Source organism: Rutidosis leptorrhynchoides, chromosome 3, assembly GCF_046630445.1.
Source record: "Rutidosis leptorrhynchoides isolate AG116_Rl617_1_P2 chromosome 3, CSIRO_AGI_Rlap_v1, whole genome shotgun sequence".
NCBI lineage: Eukaryota > Viridiplantae > Streptophyta > Magnoliopsida > Asterales > Asteraceae > Rutidosis > Rutidosis leptorrhynchoides.
In genome coordinates, this window is record NC_092335.1 from 332495411 (window position 1) to 332513076 (window position 17666).

At 34.8% G+C, this 17666-nt stretch overlaps 1 protein-coding gene across 1 annotated transcript in view; it reads left to right on the forward strand.

Moving 5' to 3' along the window:
- LOC139901134 (protein FAR-RED IMPAIRED RESPONSE 1-like) overlaps positions 1 to 14228 on the forward strand; it is a 54763-nt gene extending 40535 nt beyond the window's left edge. The window contains exons 3-4 of the mRNA XM_071883873.1: positions 14004 to 14090; positions 14181 to 14228. Of these exons, the coding sequence (XP_071739974.1) occupies positions 14004 to 14090; positions 14181 to 14228 (135 nt within the window). The remainder of the gene's footprint in view (positions 1 to 14003; positions 14091 to 14180) is intronic.
- Positions 14229 to 17666: the final 3438 nt, after the last annotated feature.

Genomic DNA, 17666 nt, shown 5'->3' on the forward strand with positions numbered 1-17666 from the left:
AATATCTTGTACTTTGCGTTTTGTAACTTGTACTCTTGTCTTTTTTAGACGTTCTTCATCAATAATTTGAACCACTTGGATTGTATCTTGTACATTTGAGCTTTTTGGTCATTTGCGTCTTCAAATCGTCGTTTTCGCCTTTTGTCTTCGTACTTATTTAATATAAGCGATTACAACTTTAAATAGGACAATTACAACTAAATAATTTACATATTGGGAGGATATTGCTACTAAATATATGTTCATTTGGAGCACTATCAGTGGTGAACGTACAAAAGGTGGTGAACGTCTTGCTCGGTGCATTCACTGAATATCCTATTAGTTTTTAAAAGGAAAGAAAAATTATATAAGTTATCCAATTAATAGACTTTTCTGATTTTGCCCACATTTCGAATAGCCAAAAGATGCAGCAGAGGGGCAGGATTCGTTTGGTCTCAATATAATTGAGTACTGTTTGGCTCCAATAACCCGGTCCACGTACAAATCCAACTATTACTACGAACCAGAAAATTTTGATGTCTATCAATTTAACCACTTAAAATAATTTTTTGTAATTTTAAGAAATTTAGAGAAGAAGTAGAAAAAAATTCTATGTCCTAAAAACTAGAATGTCGAGAAATAAGAAAGAAAAAGAGCGCGTCGAAAAAGGTCAAAAAAAGGGTTGAAAAATAAAAGGCGTCGAAAAATAAGAAAGAAAAAGAGTGACTATAAAACTTTAAAAAACTCGACTAACCCAACCTTATTACTATCACTAACTTAAAATTAAAATTGCAAATTGAGATTACTAATTGGAGTGATAATTGATACATAGGTAAAAGGCGTCGAAAAATAAAAATAAGAAAGTAGCGCGTAAAACGGCGTCGCAAAATTCTAAAGCACCTAAATCTTAGTCTAAGGAATAAGCACTTAAGGGATTTTACGGTAAGGCCTAAAAATCTATAAATAAAAATAATAAGCTACGGCAAAACTAAACTTAACACTAGCTACGAACGATAAATATACAATATTACGATTAAACGATTAAAAAGTTACGAAATATGAAAATATATAAAAAGTGATAAATTTATTTATTTTTATAAAAATATGATTTTTATATTTATTATTTTATAAAAGTATTAAATTTTATATATTTAAAACTAATTAAAACTTTTAATATTACAATTAATTAAAACTTAAACTAAATACTATTTTAATTAAAACCTAAATACTAAGTAATTAATAATAATAATAAATACTCCGTAATAAATGTGTTTTAGGGTTTCTGTCAGTGGCCTGACACAGCGGCTCCGCGAGTCGCGGTGAACCCAGTTCAAAACCCCTGCAAGTCGCGAAGATTGCAGGTTCAAAACAGACAGGTCAAGTTTCGACAGGTCAGTTTTTTATTTATTTGTTTTTATATTTTTCTGTTTTATATTTTCTGTTTTAATAATTAAATAAAATATTTATATAAATTATATAAAAACTTATGTTTTGAAAACTAAAATAAAAATAGAAATACTTTATAATTTTATAAAAATCTTAAATATAGATTTATATATATATATTTTTTTTGGTTTTTAATTTTTTTATATATATTTTTTTTAATATTTAAAAAGTATATATTTTACAAAAACTAATTAAAACTTAATAAAAAAAATTTTTTTATGTGTGTGTGGCGTTTCGCTTCTTCGATCCCCGGCAGCGGCGCCAAAAATACTTGATGTGCGCAGAGGTGTATATGAAATAGCTTATATTTTACTAGGAAAAACTATTAAATACGATAAAATTTTACACAAGATATTTATTTATTTATAGAATGGATATACTTAAATATTGCTACAATACTTATAGGCAGTGTACCTAATCGTACAGTAGTGTAGTTTTTAGTAAGTCCGGTTCGTTCCACAGGGAAAATCTTTAAACAAAGCTTAACGCTATATTAGTTTTAATTTATAAAAATACAAATATATATAAGTAATATTATTATTATAAAGGAGGGTTTTTACCGTTTAATGACCGGTTTGTCGATTTTAAAACTTAGTCGCGGTTAAAACCTAATGTAAAATATTAAATAAATAAAAGACTTAATTTAAAGCGTAAAGTAAATAACGATAATGAAATTGCGATAAATAAAAGTGCGATAAAATAAAATTGCGATAATTAAAAAGTACGATAATTAAAAGTGCAATTAAATATAAAAACAATAAATAAAAGTGCAATAATTAGAAGTGCAATTAAATATAAAATAAAGGAAATTAAATATGAAATAAAAGAATTATGCTTATTTAAACTTCCGTAATCATGATGTTTGACGTGTTGATTTTAGTTTTATGCCCATGGGTTAATTGTCCTTTGTCCTAGATTATTTAATATGTCCGTCTGGTTTTTGTCCATAACAGTCCATCAGTCATATATATAAAGTGCGAGTGTCCTCGTCAAATTATCCTTATACCTGAAGTCAAATATTCCAACTAATTGGGGACTTAAACTGTAACAAGGTTTTAATACTTTGTTTAATAATTACACCAGGTTATCGACTGCGTGTAACCCAAGGTTTTAATACTTTGTTATCAATTATGCCAAGTGTCCTTGTACATAATTTCACCCCTGTTTTAATAATTCTAGTGGCTATTAATTCATTCCCGTGTCCGGTTAAATGAACGATTATTCGTATATATAAATACCCCGCCCATCGTGTCCGATCGAGTGTATATGGTTATTTATAGGGACGTCCAATTGTAAATCTTTATATTAAAATTAACAAACTATCATTTAGTTAAACAAATATAAAGCCCATTAATAGCCCATAGTCTAATTTCCACAAGTGTCATTCTTTTGTCCAAACCCCAATTATGGTACAAAGCCCAATTACCCATTTTTAGTAATTAGCCCAACATCATGATTACTTTGTTTTAAATAAGCATAATGATAACTTAGCTACGAGACATTAATGTAAAAAGGTTGAACATAACTTACAATGATTAAAAATAGCGTAGCGTTACACGGACAGAATTTTGACTTACACCCTTACAACATTCGCTAACATACCCTTATTATTAGAATTAAAATTAAAATTAAAATTAAAATTATAATATATCTATATTACGTATGAATGAGGAGAAGAAAAAGATGTTTAAAACGTTCAGAATGTGCGAGCTTTTATAGGCATTTTTGTCCAGGACAGCTCCGCGAGTTTCGGTATTTTTGCACTACAAACTCCGCGAGTCGCGGAGTTCGTAAATCCAGCTCACACAAGTTTGGATCCTAATCTGCCGACGGTTTTAATATATAAATATAATATATATAATTTATATAATTTATTATATATTATATTATATTTATATACATAGTTAACTTGTAATTTTTAGTCCGTTGCGTCGATCGTTGAGAGTTGACTCTGGTCCCGATTCCGGATTTTCGAACGTCCTTGCGTACAATTTAATATCTTGTACTTTGCGTTTTGAATCTTGTACTCTTGTAATTCTGAGACGTTTCTTATCAATAATTGGAACCTCTTTGATTGTATTTTGTACTTTTGAGCTTTTCGGTCGTTTGCGTCTTCAATTCGTCGAATCTATCTTTTGTCTTCACCTTTTATTATTTAACTGAATATCACTTGTAAATAGGACAATTGCAACTAAAAGCTTGTCTTTCTTGAGGAATAATGCTATGAAATATATGTTCGTTTTTAGCATTATCAGTAGCTTTTGGATATTTGGATGCGGATGGGGGATTTGGTAGTCCCCGGGATTATGCTCTTGGTATTGGGTTGGGTTATTCAGTCTTAACCCGTATTTGTGGTGTAAATACTTTTAATTAACGTTTGTGATGTAAAACCCATTTCTAATGAGGAAATCTCTTAATTATAATTATTATAGTATGTTGTGAAAACCATTTCCTTTAAAAGTGTCGGGAGGCGAGTTTTCCGCCCGCGTGAATTTGTAAAACTGATCATGAACTTTTAGTTCATTTGGACGCTGTCCAAATGGCTTGGACGCCGTCCTGGGCATCACTGCTGGACGCCGTCCAGATGCACTATATAAAAAAAAAAATTAAGACGCGTTTTTGGTAAAACGAGATTGGGTCGTTACAAGTGGTATTAGAGCATAGTCTAAGGGAATTAGGTGACCTTGGAATAGGTGCCTAGTCTTAGACTTATTGTCGGTTGTGCGTTATTTGCGGGACTTGTAGCATTATGGGTCGGATTGAGATTTGTTAGTGCCTTAGAGTAGGTGACTAACTAGGATTTGCGTTTGTCCAAAGTGTGTTTATGTGGGGCCTTATTTCGTGTGTAAATTAGTGCCTTAGATTGCTAGTGCCTAATGTAAGTAGGTGAACTTGGACGCTGTTTTAGTGATAGTCACCTAGGTTGTAGGTTGACTTGTTGTTGTGGTGTACTTGTGTACGTTTATTATTATTGTATATTGGTGTATATATACAGGTATCTTTTGGTGTGATGTCCTATGGACGAATCTATTAGAGAGATTCACATGTTGGCGGTTTGAGTGATCGAGTTCACGGTAAGGACTTGGGTCATTCAGGTACTAGGAGTTATCGCGTGTTATTTTGTGTGAATGTTGCGTCAGTCCGGGTAAAGTACTTTGCATGACCATGTGGAAATGGTAAGGTACGCATTTGTAATAGTAACCGATCACCATTATTAGAACCGTGTATCTTGACACTAAGCATGACATGACAAGTACCGAATGGAGGAAACGTTACATGGTTGGGGTAGAACAGGACGAGTTAGGAATCTTTTATTGGTTCCTAGTTTATAGTGGTCTGCTGATGTGCTTGTTATCACATCAGGTTCTTTGTGAGTCGGGAAGTGTACGATGGATTCGGTTAGTTAAGTGAGCGAGCCAACTCACGAGTTTGGTGAGTGTTTAGTCACCCTAAGTAGTGGGTGCACTGTTGAGATTGTTATTGGTTTTAGTTACCCATCGTAACTAGGATGACCGATTTACGCTTGCGTATGTGCAACGAGGATTTGAATTCTGTAATGGAATGCGACAAGTCTAATGATTGTAGTTTTGAGTTACACTCGGTAGAGTGTGTGGTTAGAGAATCGTGTTAGGATTCTAGTGGTGAATCGCCTTGGAATTGGCGAATCGAGGAGTCTGCGGGTCGTTAAACTCATGGGAGTGGGACTCGTATAACGATGCTTTGTGTTAGTGTGTTGTGGCTTATAAGATAACATTCCTAATGGAATATCCCTTGTAGTAGTGGTTTTATCGAGATCTAGAAGGGTGTAAGACTTGGTGTTCCCGAGCATCTCCTTAGTGTTAGATGAAGGGCCTCATTAGGCCATATCGTTTGGCCTTGTGGAAATTGCGGGTAGCGTGTGATCGCTTGGAACTTTCGACAAGACAATAAACCGTAAGGTTGTCGGGTAGGTATGACTTCGGGTCATTATTATAGAGAGATGGGTGACATCGGGTGTATGGAACCTAAAGATCGATTTTCTAAAATTCGATTGATTGTGGTGGGAGTCTGCATGACACTGCGTCAGGTGCCCTTTTATACCTGCTAGTGTAATGGTCAACTCCGGTAGTGGTGTGATCACATTGTGCTTAGGGTGCCCGTGAGATACCCTTGGAAGCATCGGAGATTATAATAGTGATCGACGGGTGATAGTAATTCAACGGTTGCGAAAGTCGAAGTTTAAGAGCATTGTGATGAATACTTCTTATGAAGTGACGGGTGAGCGAATCTTGTTGCTCTTAAGTGATAGAAGGGTAAAGATGACCGGTGAGCCGGTGACGGACTTAATGGTCGGTTAGTCCGAAAGGTATGATGAGGTGTTGATATTGTGGTGGACACAATTAGGGTGTCGAAATTGGTCACTCTTCTCCATGAGAGTGAGCAATTGTCGATAAAGGCTCGTTGCGTGGAATGGCGGGTGATCTCGACTGAGATGCACGACTGATTAAGTGGAGTGGCATATGCCTAGTCGTAGAGGCGTATGTGACACTTTGATGGAGTTCGCTTTGCGAACGATGAAGGACTATTAATTGTATTTATGGTATGAGGATGCGATGTTATCGCGTGTACGTCACTTCAAGCGAATGTGTATGTCGGCTCTGGGAGCCTGAATTGAATTCGTAGTGATTTGGACTGTATGATCAGTGACGAGAATGCTCATGTGTTTCATGGAATGCTAATTCCTCATGATGTTATCATCTTGGCGGTGAGAATGTGGAGCCAAATTCTAAGTGGGGGAGTTTTTACTGCCGCCCGAGGAAGCTCCAGTGGTGTTATATATAGCAAAGTGTCGGAGTGTACCGTGCTAAGCCACAATAGGTATTCGGAGTTCCTAACAAGGAAGAGTGACGGGTTGCTATTGTCGACTCGAGATCGTGCTTTACGATTGTGAGTTACAACTCTAGAATGTTATGAGTGAAGATTGTGATGATGGGATCGAAGGAAGTGTAAGGCTTCCTATGTAAGGTGGTCATGTAGTACCAATGTGCGGTATGAGACCAAATGTGAAGTTTGAGATCCCGGAGTGAGAGAATGAAGTTGTCGTTGCGGGCGCTCTTGTAGTGAAAAATCTGGGTTGTCGTGAAGCCCGGACAGTATAATTGAATGAGAACGAGTTCGATATCGTGGTGAATATCGTATTTTCCCTGTCAGGAAACGCAATAGTGGAGATTGTCAGTGGATTATTCCACTTTACGGATGATTGTGAAGAGGAAAGTGTCGATTCTGATTGTCTCACATCGAGACACGCGGATGTTGTTTGTTTGCGAGAGTGTTTTCCCTAGTGATGTGACATGTTGGTTGTATCAAAATGTCGAAGCCATCCTCAATGGACGGTCTAGGTAGGAGGATTCACCCGGCGTTGGTGAATATTTTGTGGGTCGTGTGGCGAATTGCGAATTGTTATGTTGATAATTCTCTGCTGACGGGATTCTAGTACACGAATAGTTTCCATGATAGTATTAGGAAGCGATAGTGTATGGTTGTGTTGTAGGGTTTAAGGGAGAAACCTTGTGTCGAGTGTTGATGTTTCGTCTAACTCGTGGTGTATTATTGACGTCCTGGATTAATCCAGTGACGGATGGTCGTGTGCGGATCGATTGGTGGGAAAGTAGTGCTCCTAAGTGATTATTTTGGCGGTACCGAAATTTCTTTGTTGAAGGAATAACCCGGTTATGGTGACTGTAAGAAGTACTAGTCGGAGGAGTGTGTCGATTACCCCGTTGGCATCGACTTGTAAAATTGAGAATCACGGGTTTCTGGGGTGGAAAGCAAGTGTTTGCACATAAGCGGATGTGCGATCGTTGAGTGATACGGTTATGGACCGTTGAAAGTACTAAGTTTCGATGCGGCATGAATCCTTCTCGATTTGGAATAATGCAAGACTTGGTTCGCGGCGTAGTGGACCTAGTAGATCGCGTTGGGTGATATAGTTATGGTTGTAGCTTGTTGCGAGTTTTAGACGAGAGAACTTGAAGGGATAATGGTGTTTTCCGTATTTTTCCTAAGTGGGAATTCTGAACGTTGAGTGTATGAGATACCGTTTGTTGCGGTAATGCGCGCTAGTAATTATTAGCGTGTGGTGAGATCTTAGAGTTCACGGAAGATGTTATGGATGTCGGGCTTGGTTGTGTTTCGTAGGATTGAAAGGCACGACGACGATGGTTGTCGGTGAAATGCTCTACTTTTAAGACGATTGTGAAGTGTATGGTACTAGTTTGGACACTCGGCGTAGGAGCAAACGGTTGCAGTTGTTTTGACTCGAGGGTTGATTACCCGATATTGTTATTAAATGTTGAGTCAGTGCACGAAGCGAGAATTCGGGTGCGTGATTACTACGTGTGTGACTTCGCGTTGGAAGCGAAAATGTGCGAGGGAGAAGTGCTTAACTTCTAGTGTGGTGCGAATCACGAGGACGTGATCCAATTTAAGTGGGGGAGAGTTGTAACACCCCGTTTTCAGTTACGCGTTATTTCGAACGTCATTCGAAATACGAGGCATGTAAGCGTATATTTGGATCCCAAATAAAGTTGGAATTGAGGTTCTAAAACCTTACCATTGGATAGTAAATCTCATTACGTTTCCAACGATATTTGATTCATCGAAAATGGAGTTACGGTTTGAAAGTTACGACCAAAACAAGTTCAGAAAACTGAGTCAGTTAATCTGGACGCCGTCCAAGCTTTTTGGACGCCGTCCAAAAGGCCTGACGGGCTAGCTGTGACATTTTGAAGTTGTTAAAAGAGGGTATTTAGGTCTTTTCACTTGGGGGTCGTTTGGGCCATCAAAACTGATCTAAACCCACCCTTATCCTCATTTTCACCCACAAACACTCCCAACCAAACCCTAGAGAGAGAGAGAGGAGGTTCTAGAGAGAGAGTTAGGGATTTGGAGAAGAAGAAGTGTGATTCGGGTCGGGTCGCGAGATTTAAAGTTGTTCTCCTCGTTCACGGCTACGTTGTGGTAGTGTTGGTAAGTTCTAACTCCGAGTTTTTATTGTTTGATTTGATAATCAATTTGGGGTTTAAACTTGTATGTTCTTGGGATAACCCGGTTAGCCATTAATGGAAGATTTGAACTAGTAATCGGGTTTATTGTTGATGATTGCAGGTTTTGGGTTGGTGAACAACTTATCCTTGCTTAGAGCTCGTAAATAGTGTATAATCACTAGTGTTAGTGATTAAAGGAGTGTTGGAAACCATTTGAGTATATTTGGTTGACTACTTTTGAAATAAGTCAAAATTAGGGTTCGTTAGTGATCTTGGATCGGTTGTCGACTTTGTAAGGTTTATAAACCTAAAAGGATTAAGTTAAGAGTATAAACTTGAATTAAAAGTGTTTTGGCGTCAAAACTAGCAAACGTTGGAAATTGACTTTGTTAAGGGTCGAAATGGGTTTTTGGTGCAAAACTCGAGCTAGAGAGTGTTCAAAGGCTAATTGTGATGTCATAGGGCATTTAGGGAAAACGGAAAAGCCTTGTTAATTTTGGACCCTCGGATATCGTTAAAAGTGCAAAAAAGTTGTAAATTGCACTTTATGGTAATTTGAGCGGGTCGTGAGTCCAAATGGAGGAATGGTTGATCAAATCTTTTGTAACATGTGTTATTGGAACATAATCACAAGTTGATTGTGATTATGAGAAGTTTGGGTGAGTTTTTACTTAGTCAAAGTTAGTGCATGTGTAAATGGTCGGAAATTGCACTTATGGTGATTTGAGTATAAGCTTAGGTGTAAAGCTTTTTTGTTGTGAATCTCTTAGGTGATTTACTTTTGGACGATTAGGAGCTCAAGCGGGATTGGCTCTTCATGTAATCGAGGTGAGTGGAGTAATTATACGTATGTGTATATGGCGTGTTTATTTGTGGGTGTTATGGCATGAACCATCGAGCCGGTAGTGCCATAACATGTGTACGATAAGATGTGAACCACGAGCCGGTAGCATCGAGTGTGAACCACGAGCCGGTAGCACTATAAACTAAGATGTGAACCACGAGCCGGTAGCATCGAGTGTGAACCACGAGCCGGTAGCACTATAAACTAAGATGTGAACCACGATCCGGTAGCATCGAGTGTGAACCACGAGCCGGTAGCACTATAAAACAAAGTGTGAACCACGAGCCGGTAGCACTATAAAAGAGTATGACTAATTGCGTATGGTGTGAACCACGAGCCGGTAGCACCATAGCGTTTATGGTTAACCATATCATGTTGTTGGATTTCGTTTAGCATGCTATACGTTTATATATATTGTGTTGAGTATATGCTAATGTGGCATTGTGATAGTGTACGAGTTGTTAGCATTATGAGTATGACGGCATGTTATTTGAGTTATATTTTCCAATGAGGTGTTTGGTGGGTGCGATTGCAAATAGATGGGTTATATATGTGTATGTATAATTGTTGCACTCACTAAGCTTTGCTTACCCTCTCGTTGTTTACCTTTTTACAGGTTTTGTGATTATGAAGCTAGCTAGTTGTTAGACTAGATGCTTAGGGGTGCTTGGACTCGATGGGGTAGCTTTTGGATATTTGGATGCGGATGGGGGGATTTGGTAGTCCCCGAGATTATGCTCTTGGTATTGGGTTGGGTTATTGAGTCTTAACCCGTATTTGTGGTGTAAATACTTTTAATTAACGTTTGTGATGTAAAACCCGTTTCTAATGAGGAAATCTCTTAATTATAATTATTATAGTATGTTGTGAAAACCATTTCCTTTCAAAGTGTCGGGAGGCGAGTTTTCAGCCCGCGTGAATTTGTAAAACTGATCAGGAACTTTTAGTTCATTTGGACGCCGTCCAAATGGCTTGGACGCCGTCCAAATGGCTTGGACGCCGTCCTGGGCTTCACTGCTGGACGCCGTCCAAATAACTGGACGCCGTCCAGATGTAGTGACCCGAACTTTTCCATGTTTATATATATTAATTGAGATTGATATTTACATGATTAAATGTTTCCAACATGTTAAGCAATCAAACTTGTTAAGACTTGATTAATTGAAATATGTTTCATATAGACAATTGACCACCCAAGTTGACCGGTGATTCACGAACGTTAAAAATTGTAAAAACTATACAATGACATATATATGGTTATATATATAGTTAACATGTTTTTATTATAAGTATGTATCTCATTAGGTATTTTAACAATGAGTTATACACATAAAAATGAGACTATTAATTTAAGAAACTCGAAAACGATATATATAACGATTATCGTTATAACAACGTCTTACTAGGTACATATGAATCATATTAAGATATTGATACACTTGGTTAATTATGTTAAATGATAAGTAAATATATTATTAAGTGTATTAACAATGAAATACATATGCAAAAATAAGACTACTAACTTAATGATTTCGAAACGAGACATATATGTAACGATTATCGTTGTAACGACATTTAACTGTATATACATCATACTAAGATATATTATATATCATAATATCATGATAATATAATAATTTAACATCTCATTTGTTATAATAAACAATGGGTTAACAACATTCAACAAGATCGTTAACCTAAAGGTTTCAAAACAACATTTACATGTAACGACTAACGATGATTTAACGACTCAGTTAAAATGTATATACATGTAGTGTTTTAATATGTATTCATACACTTTTGAAAGACTTCAAGACACTTATCAAAATACTTCTACTTAACAAAAATGCTTACAATTACATCCTCGTTCAGTTTCATCAACAATTCTACTCGTATGCACCCGTATTCGTACTCGTACAATACACAGCTTTTAGATGTATGTACTATTGGTATATACACTCCAATGATCAGCTCTTAGAAACCCATGTGAGTCACCTAACACATGTGGGAACCATCATTTGGCAACTAGCATGAAATATCTCATAAAATTACAAAAATATGAGTAATCATTCATGACTTATTTACATGAAAACAAAATTACATATCCTTTATATCTAATCCATACACCAACGACCAAAAACACCTACAAACACTTTCATTCTTCAATTTTCTTCATCTAATTGATCTCTCTCAAGTTCTATCTTCAAGTTCTAAGTGTTCTTCATATATTTTACAAGTTCTAGTTACATAAAATCAAGAATACTTTCATGTTTGCTAGCTCACTTCCAATCTTGTAAGGTGATCATCCAACCTCAAGAAATCTTTGTTTCTTACAGTAGGTTATCATTCTAATACAAGGTAATAATCATATTCAAACTTTGGTTCAATTTCTATAACTATAACAATCTTATTTCAAGTGATGATCTTACTTGAACTTGTTTTCGTGTCATGATTCTGCTTCAAGAACTTCGAGCCATCCAAGGATCCGTTGAAGCTAGATCCATTTTTTTCTTTTCCAGTAGGTTTATCCAAGGAACTTAAGGTAGTAATGATGTTCATAACATCATTCGATTCATACATATAAAGCTATCTTATTCGAAGGTTTAAACTTGTAATCACTAGAACATAGTTTAGTTAATTCTAAACTTGTTCGCAAACAAAAGTTAATCCTTCTAACTTGACTTTTAAAATCAACTAAACACATGTTCTATATCTATATGATATGCTAACTTAATGATTTAAAACCTGGAAACACGAAAAACACCGTAAAACCGGATTTACGCCGTCGTAGTAACACCGCGGGCTGTTTTGGGTTAGTTAATTAAAAACTATGATAAACTTTGATTTAAAAGTTGTTATTCTGAGAAGATGATTTTTATTATGAACATGAAACTATATCCAAAAATTATGGTTAAACTCAAAGTGGAAGTATGTTTTCTAAAATGGTCATCTAGACGTCGTTCTTTCGACTGAAATGACTACCTTTACAAAAACGACTTGTAACTTATTTTTCCGACTATAAACCTATACTTTTTCTGTTTAGATTCATAAAATAGAGTTCAATATGAAACCATAGCAATTTGATTCACTCAAAACGGATTTAAAATGAAGAAGTTATGGGTAAAACAAGATTGGATAATTTTTTTCATTTTAGCTACGTGAAAATTGGTAACAAATCTATTCCAACCATAACTTAATCAACTTGTATTGTATATTATGTAATCTTGAGATACCATAGACACGTATACAATGTTTCGACCTATCATGTCGACACATCTATATATATTTCGGAACAACCATAGACACTCTATATGTGAATGTTGGAGTTAGCTATACAGGGTTGAGGTTGATTCCAAAATATATATAGTTTGAGTTGTGATCAATACTGAGATACGTATACACTGGGTCGTGGATTGATTCAAGATAATATTTATCGATTTATTTCTGTACATCTAATTGTGGACAACTAGTTGTAGGTTACTAACGAGGACAGCTGACTTAATAAACTTAAAACATCAAAATATATTAAAAGTGTTGTAAATATATTTTGAACATACTTTGATATATATGTATATATTGTTATAGGTTCGTGAATCAACCAGTAGCCAAGTCTTACTTCCCGACGAAGTAAAAATCTGTGAAAGTGAGTTATAGTCCCACTTTTAAAATCTAATATTTTTGGGATGAGAATACATGCAGGTTTTATAAATGATTTACAAAATAGACACAAGTACGTGAAACTACATTCTATGGTTAAATTATCGAAATCGAATGTGCCCCTTTTTATTAAGTCTGGTAATCTAAGAATTAGGGAACAGACACTCTAATTGACGCGAATCCTAAAGATAGATCTATTGGGCCTAACAAACCCCATCCAAAGTACCGGATGCTTTAGTACTTCTAAATTTATATCATATCCGAAGGGTGTCCCGGAATGATGGGGATATTCTTATATATGCATCTTGTTAATGTCGGTTACCAGGTGTTCACCATATGAATGATTTTTATCTCTATGTATGGAATGTATATTGAAATATGAAATCTTGTGGTCTATTGTTACGATTTGATATATATAGGTTAAACCTATAACTCACCAACATTTTTGTTGACGTTTAAAGCATGTTTATTCTCAGGTGAATATTAAGAGCTTCCGCTGTTGCATACTAAAATAAGGACAAGATTTGGAGTCCATGTTTGTATGATATTGTGTAAAAACTGCATTCAAGAAACTGATTTCGATGTAACATATTTGTATTATAAACCATTATGTAATGGTCGTGTGTAAACAGGATATTTTAGATTATCATTATTTGATAATCTACGTAAAGCTTTTTAAACCTTTATTTATGAAATAAAGGTTATGGTTTGTTTTAAAAATGAATGCAGTCTTTGAAAAACGTCTCATATAGAGGTCAAAACCTCGCAACGAAATCAATTAATATGGAACGTTTTTAATCAATAAGAACGGGACATTTCACCAGATGCACTATATATAAAAAAAAATTAAGACGCGTTTTTGGTAAAACGAGATTGGGTCGTTACACGGTGCCGGTGCGGGGAAAAGGTCGTCCTCCAAATAGTAGGCTCAAGTCCAAGTCTGAGAAAGTCATTACCAAAATGCAGAAGAAAAATAAGGTATTATAACTATATTTTTTCAATTTACTTAATTGTTTTCGAGTATATTGATAAATGCCCAATTGCAATTGTAGAAGTCACAAGGTTCTGATCATAAAGAAGATGTTGGTGGTTTTGATGATAATGGACCAGTGAAGAAACGCACAAAGAATGGGAAAGAGGTAATTTACTAACGAAGTAAATGTGTACTATCAAACTTGTTTTATAGTACACTGACTATAACAATCCACCATGTTTTATATCGATTGTAGGCTATTCAAAATGTCTACCATGTTGAGAATGAATATAGTCATACGTAATATGCTAACTATCCGCATCACTATGGTGGATTTGTTCCGCATTATGCTAGTCAAGAGCCATACTATCCTTTACAAATGAATCATATGTTTCACCAAGTATCACAACTACAACATTTAGGCGTCCAAGTCAACTCTCTGAATGCAGCCATTAAAGATTCAAATACGACATTTATCTATCCAAATACATCTGAATTTTTTGGTCCATAGTTAGAGTCTTGTTATTTAACTCGTATATTAAATATGTCACAATTTCCATTATAGACTGCTTTATTATCTACCGTGGATATTGTCTTGTGTGGATATTGTTTTTTATTTGTTCTTATCTTTGAGTTATTATTAGTTTATCACCTTGTAAGTTCATGGATCTTTATGGTCTCTGTTATTTAAAGTTGTTCTAAAGTATTACTTCTAGTAAACACTTGACAATAAATGTATACGAGCTTATAATATGGATGCTGCACTATAATGTACACCATAATGTACGTACATGTATGAATATGATCTTATAATGAAGGTACTAATCCCTCAATTGTTTCCTGAATTTTCAAGATAAATAGGAAAAAACATATATATTGTGACATTTCATCAAACATGTAATGTGCACTAGAAAATTATACAGTTAGTAATTAGTGTGTTAGTAAACGATCCATATGACTAAGAAAGTTCAACAACAAATTTATGAACTGATGAAGTGAACTGACGCTATTACGAAAACAAAAAAACAGTTTAAATTAATTAACCTACTTATACATGTGAATAAACCCAGAAGAAAGTTTCAAACACCATGAATTAATTTCTCCATTGATTAACAACTTAAGGTAATGTTTAGCTTCAGAGTGATTCACAAATTTAACCCAAAAAAAAAAATCGTAGATGCTAATAATCGTGTGTGACTCAAGAGTGTATAAATTTGGAGGAGAAATGTCCAAGTAGAAATATATAAGAAAATAAAAGAGAGGTTATTTTATTTTTGGTTAATAGAATTAGTGGGATTGTCAACTCACCATGCCATGTCAGTTTCTATACAAGTGTTAGTATAAATTGTTTGTATTTCTAGAATTTCTCATTCTTTAATTCAAGAGATTACAACTCTTCTGTAATTTTTAAGGATAAAAATTTAATTGTAAGTCATATTTTCATGATTAGTACGGATAGGTGTTACTTTCCATGTGATTTCAATGTGAAAATGATGTGAATTGATGTGTCTAGCTTTTTTCGGACCACTCTTTTTATTCTAATAATGTCCAAATTAATGAGTAAATGAATGGTATTTTTTATGATTCTTTAACACTATTTCTAATAGTTAGCGGTGTCACTTGTAGTATAACTTGTTTTTTTGCACTTTTTGGATGAGTATGACGTGTTTCTTTGTTAAGTGAAGTATTGATGGTGTTACCTTTTGGTATTAGTTAGGAGTATTGTGATAATGTGTTAAAATATAATTGGGTTAAGTATTAAATGAGAATATAAATAATATTTTTAAAATAATAAAAAGCAAGAAACGGGTGTTTCTTTTGGTGTTTCTTTCCAACACACGCCTATGAAACGCCTCAAAGAGACACACCGATACTTCACAATATGGTGTTTCTTCCCCTCCACATCATCCCACCTTGGCATTTCTTGTACCCGTTACAACTAGCCTAAGATAATGGTGTCGTTAATACGTAATTAGTATAATTTCATAATCGTCACTTTAATTCAAATACATAGTGTTCGAGCTATATAGGTTGTTTGAGGTATGCCGGATGTGAGATGTCATTCATCTACTCTCAAATAGAATAAAATCGTTTCTCCACCCATATATAGAAAATGATTATTGTCCTACGGGGAAAAAGTCATCTCTCTTCACTCGAGGGCAAAGAAATTGTTTTCATAAAAACCGATCAATAAGAGTATTAGTTAACTATTGTTATTATATATTCTGTATCATATAGATTTTAAGTATAAACTTAAAGTAACCGGTAACTCAAGAATTTTATTTATTACTTATCTTCATATTTCTTCAATATTTTTAGTAAAAAAATTTAACTTCGTGTATATGTTCTTTTATTCTTAATAAAATTAGTGAACACCATGTGTCATAGAACCCAGACTCGAACGCAAGATGTTCGCAACCTCGAGACCCACGAAATTAGAAGGTAACCTCAAGGGAAATATCTCGTAGCTCATTAGGGATCGAACCGAGCTGAGCAATGTAACCAGCATAAGCCCAACTTCTGTCACACTTGAATCAAGCCAAACAATGGTCGTGCTATCATATCTTTATCATAATCTAAGTGTTTTTGAAGTTGATTCGGGAGACTCGAGAGTTACCCTACTTTAGTCCTTAAACTAAAGTAGTAAAGTTTAAGAATAACTGTTTTGATATATGAAGGTAAGCCAGCTTGAAGAAGAGTCAGCAGAAGAATTTTAGTTCAGTTAGCAGCTCTGCTCTTTAGTTCACTCAGCTGAAGAGTCAACAGACGAGTGAGCAGAAGTGTTACTTAGTTGATAAATCTAGTTCACTCAACCGAATGATTGTAGTTCAACCAGCAGACGAACCTTAGTTCAACCAGCAGATGAACCTTGGTTTAACCAGCAGAAGACGTTATTTTCTTTCTAAAGGGTCGGCTTGCTGATACGACTCAAAATTTAAGTTACGCTTTCAATAACCAGTCCAATGCATGTGTTTGACATATGTGTGTCCATGTTCTAGAATGTTTGATTGTCCAAGGAAGATTCTCATCTCTCATTGGCGGTTTTATTTTCATGGGAGGAGCTCTACAAAATGCCAGACTTTTGTAGATTATGTCATTTTTACTTATTGGCTAATTTCTGGATGTTTGTCATCTTTGTCTCTTTTTTTTTTATGTTTTTTTCTTGTCTAGAAAATAACTGTTATGCTTCTCCTATAAAAAGAGAGTTCTTGTAAAGAAAAACTTTGTTGATGAATGAATGAAAGTTTGATATAGCTTATCTATTTATTAAAATCTTTGCGTCTTTATGAATTATTTGATTCTGGTGACTAAGAGTGGTGTCTTTATTAGTGTTTGTAGTGTTGCTTTGTCAAACATTGTGGTGACATTTCAAATCTTTATTTCCGGTTTTATTATAAGCTCTGATTGAAGAGTCTGAATGTTTCTAGATCTCAGATTGTGGTGGTATCTTTATCAATTATGATTTAGATTCTTTATCTTTTGTGTTCTTATTTCCTGATTTTTTTTACTTTGCTTTTCTAAGTTTCATTGCTCGATTTAGGGGGTTTCTATTCAGATCTATTGATTGAAGAAAGCTTGATCGAAAGTATGTTTTAAAAGTCATAATTACGCATGACATTATTACATATTCAAAAGAGCAATGATAAATAAACCAAAAAGGATAAAAAAAAATACACTGTTTAAGAAAATGTCGTAAAAGTACTGTACTTTCTATTTACTTTCCAGTTTTACCCTTACTTTT